Below are 9,529 nucleotides of genomic sequence, written 5' to 3'. Positions count from 1 at the left end.
AATTTGGTTTCAATAATTTTTTTTTTTGAACTTCACACATTTATATGGATTGGAATATCTAGCTCCGATTCCGTTTTCCGAAATAGAATTTAGGGAATACTTTAATAGTAGGAAAGAATTGAATAGGATGAAATATAGTGGAGACCTTCAATATGGAATTCAGTATTCATTTTGAACTCTTACAATTTCCAAAGGTATCTCCATGTATTATTCTATCTTTTCTTTTATTTGGGTAATTTATAAAGGATTCCTATATTTACTTCTCCCTTGAAATATATAATTGTCAACTAGGGTTTTCCAATTTTAGAGAAATCTCAAATGGATGTCTTTTGTTGGGAAGTATTTTATAATATCTTTAGTCACTCAAAATTGAGTTGACACATTTATAAATAATCACAAGGATTGATCGATTCTATTTGTAAAATAATTGTATTTTTTTCCTTATGAGTTCATAAAAGAAACTTGTGGTTTGGTCATGGATGAAAATAAGTGACCTTTATTATTTCCACATTTGACAAAGTTTGAAATCTTACTTGTCAAGTTAAAGATATAGGTGAAACCTTTATATGGAAATTTGGTTCCAATTTTTTTTGGAATTCTTATAATTTCTTTAGGTTCTGAATAGACTTGAAAAGTGTAGAAAGAGAATTATGTGCTTGGTTTCAAATATGGAGAAATCCAACTTTTCATTCTAGCTTACTACAATCATCACACAAAAGTGTGACATTGAGCAATTTGCTATAGACTGGATTATCACCATAGGATTACTCATGGAATTGTGTCACAAATGTGCCAGGGATTGTTCATCTCAAACCAATCCCTGAGTTTATGGTTTTAGGTTAGCAAGATAGATCGGCTGGCAATTAGAGGGTTGTTCCTTTGATTTTCTTGATAAGATAAGTCAATGATTATGCGTTGAAGCATTTATTTGACTTGGGATCTGGATTACTAATTAAGGCATGGATGTGCCCTAATTTAGAATAGAGTACTCCTTCCACTTAATTTCTCTCATCATTAAGTAGGAATCGTACCTACTTACAAATAATTGGACAAGTAAGATGATTTGTCCGAAGGGACTTGGGAAATAGTCAGGTTTTATCCATGACTTGGATAGGGTAGGAATGATCAGGTTTGGGATCCACTAAGTAGGTTTTCCGACTCTCTTACAATTTCTTGAGTGCAAGGCTTAAGGCTCATATATAAGATGATCTTCCTAGGCTACTAAAGCTTGTGGTTAATACCTAAGTATTCATGTCCTTGACATGATAATCCTATTAGTCAACTATTTCTCTTCCACTTATCATGAGAGAATTATTCTAAAATCTAATTGTTTGTGATAATCCCTTTGTGCTATGGATCATGGCCTAAACTTCTTAAAGTAATCATGCATTTATTAGCTATTATTTTCCTATAAATTTGCTCTCATTTGGGTTGAAATGGGCAAAATAATGATATTTTACAACAACAAAGGCCAAGGATGGATAAAATGGGTGGCACCTAACAGAATGTCCGCAAGCCACCCAAACAGATCTACTCTGATACAATTTGTATTTAAAATGGGTGGGTGCTCTTGAAGATGTCCTACCAAACGTGAGTTTGTAGACCAAGAGTACTCGATTAAAATGTTGATATAAATATCTAGTATTATCTTTGTTCGGAAATATTATCATTTTCTATAAAAACGAAATGTAGTTTTCTAAAAATTCTTACATTTCGAACCTCACTTCATGGAACATGTCCCCGTTCATACTTTCAATCAACACAATAGGGAAAAATGATTCAATGCCTCCGGGGGCTCGCTCGACTCGTAACCTATGCCTTCCGCGAGCATCTTCCTTATCTTCTCCCTTCTTTTCTCCTGACCACTGTTTATTTCTCGTACCTTTTTCTATGAACACAAGCGACTATGCTGCTGACTTGATCCCTCCCTAATTTCCCCACCACATAGCATGGGGCTCGGGCACCGAACTCCGTCGCCGCCACACAACATGGGTCTCCCCCGCAGCCTTCGTCGCTGCCGCCAACCATGGGCTCCTGTATCGGATACCACGCGCCGCCGCGTGGTGTGACCATGGTCATCGGCATGTCCTTCGGGGGATGCCAACTTCATGAGGTCCACCCTGCATCTCCTCCCCTCTAACCTCCCCCGCGGGTTGTTGAGACGCGCAACAGCATGGCAGGGATCCGCCCATGTGTCATTGAGCTCACCTCCGACGATGTTGCCCACCTGCGACAGAGGTGCTACCAGTGGCTACGACAAATGCTTCTAGCAGCGTCAGATGTTGCCGCCAAAGGCTAGGGTGTGGGTGCTACCATAGGAGGCGACCAATGCTACCATGGGACGGAGCCGGGTTGATCTTGTTGCGTACTTTTTTTTGCTACATTGATGTCTTCGAATTGCTACAACCGTACTGCTATTTTTGCAACCATATGTTTTGTGGATGTACAAGAATTTTTTTTGTTGCAACCATTCTACAATTTTGCTTCAAAAGCAAAAATTGCTACGATGTCCATGGCAAGGTTTTCGGCAATTAATGTCTCCGACGAGATCCGTTTTGCTACAATAACCCTTCTATTTTTAGGAAACACAATATAGACGCAAATGCTCACATACACGCGCATACACTCACCCTATGAATACGCGCACACACCCTAACCCTACGAGCACCCTCCTAACCATCCAACCTCAAGATGGTTCTGTGGTGAGGTCTGTGACGAAGTCTCATGCGAGGTCCATATCGAGCGAATCTTGATAGTTTGTGTTTTAATCAAACCATTTCGGCTACAATGAAGCAAAAGGGGAAAGTTATTTTACTACAATAAAGAAAAACAAAATTTTAAAGGAAAATTGGACACATGTCAGCACTAAGACCCGAGTGGTGGGAAATCTAATCCCCGGGCTCCCAGTATTGTCCATACAATAGTGTGTTCTCTCCCTCCTCAATTTTTTTTTTTTTTTTTTTTTTTTGGCAACTCAAAATATTTTACATTCAGTTCATTGACAAGTTACAGACAGTAATGTGCTATATTGCACATTTAGGTTGTTGATAACAGCTTTAACAGGGCAAAGATCTGAGGAATGTCTAGTTCCACTACAATTGAAAGCACAGGGTCCTGTACGATGAGAATTGAACGCCTCTTGTGCTTGCCTATGAGCAACAATATTGTTCTCCCTTTTGATCTTGAAGACTCTAGCTTTGATTCCCTGCAAATGGTCAAGAAACTGATAAAGATTGGGTCTTATTATCCAATGTCCAGGATAGTTTGTCGGGTCTCTCCTGGTTAGTGCGTTTGCTAAAATTTGATTATCAGTTAGAAAGTTGGCCTCCTCAACCTGTAACGATTTTCCAATTTGCGCTGCTAGTTCCAAAGCTTGGGCCTCCGCTTGCAATGCTGAATCTGCGAAAGAGACCGCCTGCAAATAGATAACGTAGTGGTCTTCTCTATTCCAGTCGAAGTAGATTCCAAGTCCTGCCCTCTCCTTGTGGAAGGGACCTGCATTTGAAGGGGAAGCAATGCCTTTCCAAGCAGCATCAGTATAGATTTTAGGTCCTATTCCTGCCCTATTCCAGTCTGATTCTGATTGGCTCACCCTTCTGTTTGTGCACTCTGTGGTGGCTAAGTCTTGTGCTCTTACATTGAAGTTAACTTCTTTTTCTGTCCGAAGAGCGTTAGCCTTAAACAAAACCTGCAGAGGACTGCAGTTACTTTTATTAAATAAAAGTTCATTTCGAGCCTTCCAAATGCACCAAAGGATGGTGAGTACTGTTGGTAGTGCATCATCATTCTTGTAACTAGTCAGGATATAGTGAATGATATCCTGGATGTGAGTGGTTCCTAGTTGTTGCAGTCCTTCAACTCTAAGTCCAAGGGAAGAAGCAAACCAGACAGTATGAGTGAAATCACAGTCAAAAAATAGATGAAAATCATCTTCATTCTTGCCACATCTGATACATCTTTGGTCAACGTGTTTAGATCTCGCTGCAGCTCTCATTCCTGTAGCTATGGCTCCTCTCATCAATCTCCAACCAAATACTTGAACTCTTGGTGGAACACTACCACATTTCCATATTTCCTGGAGAATTGTTCTTGATTGTTGGGATAGAATTTGGTGTGGTCCTGCATTGAGTCCATAGAAGGAAGGACTAAATAGTTGGTAAGCACTTTTAGAAGTACAAATACCTGAAGGTGTGTATTTCCAAACAAGAATATCGTTGCCATTGTCATTATTAATAGGAATATTAGCAACCACAATAGCATTATGAGAACCAAAGAGAGTAGTAAGCAAAGTTAAGTTCCACTCTTTTTTATTGGGAATCCAAAGATCGGACACAGTGGCAGGATAAACAAAGTTGGTGTCTTGGATATTTAATTGATTATGGATATCTTTCCAAAAGGGACACCAAGGATCGGACCATATGCTAGTATTACCTCTAGAAAATTGATAAGTGGTTGCATCAGCAAGATAATCTCTAACTTTGATAATAGACGTCCAAAAGGTAGATTTAGGAACTTTAGGATTAGCTCTCCAGAAAGAAGTGTCATGGAAATACTTTGCCTTGAGGATCTTGGTAGTAATACTATCCGGAAGAGTTACTATTTTCCAAGCTGCAGTAAGAATAAGAGCCTTGTTAACTGCTTCCAGATTTCTGATGCCTAATCCACCTTCTTTTTTGGACTTGCAAATTTCTGTCCAGGCTTTCAAATAAATGGGCTTGTTCTTTGTGTCTTGTTGTATGCCTGTCCACCAAAAGTCTCTGATAATAGCATTCATTTTTGCCAGCAATTTTTTGGAGAAAAGGATGTTCGACATATAATAAACAGGGAGCGACGAAAACACTGATTTAATAAGAACAAGTCTACCCGCATGTGACAACTTGTTAGCTTTGTAGCAAGCAAGCTTGGATTTGAATTTTTGAAGGACAAAGTTATAAGCTTGTGATCTGTTTTTGGCAGGTAAAATAAGAGGATGACCAAGATGCATAGATCGGTTGTTCATATCTTCAACCATAAAAATTTTCTTAATTAAATTCTTTTGCTCGTCAGTTACATTTTTGCTAAAAAGAATAGAAGATTTCGACCAGTTTGGAATTTGACCTGACCGATTGCAGAAGCGATTGATTGTATTCCAAATGGTCATTGCCTCCTTCTGATTCGCTTGTCCACATACTAGCAGGTCATCTGCAAACATGAGTGAGTAAACTGGAGGACAATTTGGACCCAATGTAACTCCTTGAATATTTCTCTTTTGAAGATCATCTTGTAATTCTAGAGCAAGTTCATTAATAGCTATGACAAAGAGATAAGGGGAAAGAGGGCAACCTTGTCTTATACCTCTCTGGCCTTTGAATTTACCATGATGATTGCCATTAATAATAATTGAAAATAAAGAATTAGAAATGCAAGCTTTGACAAGGCTGATAAAGTGATTGCTGAATCCCTGTTTATGCAAAGCCATGACAATGAAGTCCCATTCAAGTCTGTCAAAAGCTTTCGCCAAGTCAATCTTTATCATGAAAGCTTTTTGTTTCCAAGAAGATAAAGAAAATGAATGAGTGATTTCTTGGGCCACAATCACATTATTAGATATTCTTCTACCTTCTATAAAAGCTTGTTGGGCATCTATGATTCTATTTGGGAGGTGCGGCTTCATTCTATTGGCAAGAGACTTGGCAATGATCTTATATATGACATTACAAAGACTGATGGGTCTAAAGTCCTGAGGCTGGGTGCACTCTCCCTCCCTCCTCAATTAAGGTGTGTTTCTCTATCAAAAGAAAATTAAGGTGTGTTTCTTACTCTTATACCAAGTCAAACTTTGTGAACTTTGATCAACTTTATTAAAAGTAGCAACGTATAGAACACAAAATCGTATAATATGAAACAACATTTCAAAAAGAATTTAGAGGTAATAAATTGGTTTATTAAATGTCATTGCTTTTACCCCATAATATTGTATTTAAATAGTACGAAAGGTAGAAAGTACTGTAAACTTATTTGAGTACGAGACGGAGTAATCCTTAATTCGATTTATTCGGGTCCCATCTCAATCACGCGACGCACGTGCTAGACTGCTAGTATAATAATAAATATAGTACAACCAAGCTCAGATGTGCTTTCTAGCTAGGCACAAACTGAACAGATCACGCATCGGCACCACCACCGGCCGGAGGCGAAGTGAAGGTGCGAAGCGATGGAGTCAGGCGAGCAACTCCCACGTTCAGACTCACGCGACGGCCGCGGCGGCTGGCGCGCCGCGCTGTTCATCATCGGTAATCTCGTCGAGCATTCAACTTTCCTTCGGCTTAAACGTCTCTGAAGTCGTCAGCTTGTTTGAGCGCCCCTGCAGTCGTCAGCTTGTTTGAGCGCATCGGGTTCAGCGGCGTGGAGGGCAACCTGATCACGTACCTGTCCGGCCCGCTGGGCATGTCCACCGCGGCCGCGGCTGCCGGCGCGAACGCGTGGTCTGGGACCGTGCTCGTGCTGCCGCTCGTGGGCGCGCTCGCCGCCGACTCACGCCTCGGCCGGTACCGGGCTGTCCTGCTCGCCGGCGTGCTCTACCTGCTGGTCAGTACTACTACTTTCGATTTCTTGCCATTGTGCGCTAGTCAGCTGTTGGAACCTTTTGGACCTAGAATTTCGTACGAGGACTGCTCCAATTGTTGTCAACGACGCCATCGTCCATTTACTGCCTATCGTTATCTTCATGCTTCATACAACAAAAATATCTCAATCAACCAACCATCTTGAGACCAGACAGCTTTGCATGTGAAGACTAAGACTTCAACTCATTATTGAATCACTAAGACTAGTCACAATGAGAAGTATCATACACTAGTATCATGCACATGATACTAGTTTATGATACTACCCCCACAATGCATAGTATCATAAGATAGTATCATAGTATCATCATATTTAATATTTTGTAGAATCTTAATACAAATTTATGTACATGATGTGTTTGTATAGTTTTCTAGTTTTACGTGCTATGATACGGTATCATATTATGATACCACTCCCATCTCCCACCTCATTAATTGGTGAGCCACGTCAAATTTTTGCCAACATGGCATGCATGATACTACTTATGATACTTTCATTGTGGCTAGTCTAAAAGAAAAAAATGTGCTAGTAGACAGTCGTGTACCTTTCGGAGCCACCGAATTTCGCGATGATTTCGTTCTGTTGTTGCACTATTGCTGTTGGAACCTTTTGGACCTGGTATCTCCTATGAGGACTGCTTCATTGTTGTCAATGGCGCCATCATCTCATTACTGCCTATCATTATCTTCATCCTTTTAGGGGACATTATATAGTATGGAATTGCATAACAACTAAAACCTTTCAGTTTAATAATTGGCTCGTTACCCTGCCCCAGGTGCACAATACCATGCAATTACACGGTACCCTGCAATTGCACAAATATTATTTCATCGCAGCCAACATGAATCTTAACCAGACATGAAACCACATCGTAATCATGTATGCATATTAACATGTGCAATAGCACATTGGAATGTAATTGCGCAATAATGTGCAGTTACACATTAGTATGTCTATTCTATAGTATTGTGTAATTTTCTATTGTGTAACTACACAATACTACGTTTTTCAAAGAAAAAAAAAACTACACAGTACTACCTTTTGTGATGATTTGATTTTGTTGTTGCATTGTTCTTGTTGGAACCTTTTGGAGCAGGTATCTTGTATGAGGTCTGCTCCAATTGTCGTTAATGGCACCATCATTCCATTATTTCCTATTGTTATCTTCATCATTCATTCAACGAAAATATCTCAATCAACAATATTGTTAAGATCCAGGACCTTGTGGTTGTGGGGAGTAATTGGAACGAGACTAACAAATCAGCCTTGCTTGTGAAGACTACGACTTTGACTCATTCTAAAACTTGTTATATGTAAATATCAATGTTATTTTTTTTTTTGTTCATCTCAAATCATATCAACCTCAAACTTGATATAGATCAATAATACTGCCTCTGACACTTTAAAAAGCTGCTCAACTTTATTTAAAAACGAAGGTATCTAGACATATTTTAGTTATAGATATATATGTATCTACAAAAAGTTGAGCAGCTTTTTTTTTGGAACGGAGGGAGTATAACATTTTTTCTTTGACTGTGTAGTTTTGTTCTTAAAATTTGTTGGTACGCTAAATTTCGCTAAGAAGTGGGTATGTAGGTTTCTTTTTTCGAGAATTTAGTCAGTGTGTGGATTTCCTTTTTTTAGAATTTAGTGGGTTTGTAGATGCGTGATGCTCCGCGACAAATGATTATGAACTCAAGTGTATTTTGGGAGCTTGGACACTACACGCTACTCCTAGTCCTAGTCCGTAACCTGTGACTTTCCTACTCCTACCTGCTGGTCAGTACTACTACTTCCTCCCTGCCTTTGTTCGATTTCTTGCAATTGCGCGCTAGACAGTCGTGGACCTTTCGGAGCCACCGAATTCCGCGATGATTTCATTCTGGTGTTGCACTATTGCTGTTGGAACCTTTTGGACCTAGAATTTCGTATGTGGATTGCTCCAATTGTTGTCAACGGCGCCATCTTCCCATTACTGCCTATCGTTATCGTCATGCTTCATAGTTCATACAACAAAAATGTCTCAATCAACCAACCATCTTGAGACCAGACAGCTTTGAATGTGAAGACTACGACTTCAACTCATTCTGAAATCATTAAAAGAAAAAAAAGTGCTAGTAGACGGGAAAAAACATGAGAAAGAATACACGCAAGGTGAGGAGAGGATGAAGATGTTGGAGGAGAAAAGGGAGGAGCAGGAGGACTAGAGGCTGGAGATGTTGGAGGAGAGAAATAAGGAGTAGTAGGAGGAGAGGATGGAGTAGAGGAGAAAGAGGAGAGGAGGTGGATCGGAGGCTACTGGGATAGGTGCTGGCCGATTTAAATTCCGAAGAAGGAAAACATAGCAATGACGCACCATGTTGGTGTGCCACTGCGGAATTTTTTTTGAATTTTTTCATCGAAATCTAAAACCTCCAAAAATTTCTATTTCCTTTTTGATTTTAAGTAATCTAAAAAATTGGTAAGTGGCCATAGGCTATTGAAATCGGATGTAACTTTTTTTGTAGATACATTTTCATATAAAAAACTTTATCATCAGATGTTATATGCAAACAGAAAAAACGACGCCATTTTGCATAATATGTTCATGTTTGCTGATAACTAGACCATGTAACAGATGATCATCTCGAAGGATTATATTTTTCTGAAATTTCTATCATTTTATTTTGTTATTTTAAAATAAAAAAGACTTGTGGGAGAGAGAATGGTGCGCTACTATTAAGTGCTGCCCAAAATTGCTAGCACCCTCTAGACATACCAGTGGCGCACCTAGTGGTAATGGACTAGCAATTGCGCATGTAATACTGATGCGGCGTTGCTGTACGATATTGTGCCTAGCTATTTTTCTAGTACTGCATTGTCTTCCTTACTCGTACTAGATTTAGATGTGCGCCTTGGCGCACGACCCCGTGAAACTCATGGC

General features: G+C 39.6%; 1 protein-coding gene across 1 annotated transcript in view; it reads left to right on the top strand.

Annotated features, from left to right (window-relative positions):
- The first annotated feature begins 6,187 nt into the window (after nucleotides 1-6,187).
- Nucleotides 6,188-9,529, top strand: part of LOC124660213 (protein NRT1/ PTR FAMILY 5.10-like) — a 14,915-nt gene continuing 11,573 nt past the window's right edge. The window contains exons 1-2 of the mRNA XM_047198007.1: nucleotides 6,188-6,272; nucleotides 6,350-6,567. Coding sequence (XP_047053963.1) covers nucleotides 6,194-6,272; nucleotides 6,350-6,567 — 297 coding nt within the window. The 5' untranslated portion in view covers nucleotides 6,188-6,193. The remainder of the gene's footprint in view (nucleotides 6,273-6,349; nucleotides 6,568-9,529) is intronic.

The sequence above is a fragment of the Lolium rigidum genome, chromosome 6, assembly GCF_022539505.1.
Source record: "Lolium rigidum isolate FL_2022 chromosome 6, APGP_CSIRO_Lrig_0.1, whole genome shotgun sequence".
Taxonomy (NCBI): Eukaryota; Viridiplantae; Streptophyta; class Magnoliopsida; order Poales; family Poaceae; genus Lolium; species Lolium rigidum.
The sequence above is the reverse complement of the archived record's forward strand: the minus strand, read 5'-3'. Positions and strand labels throughout refer to the sequence as shown.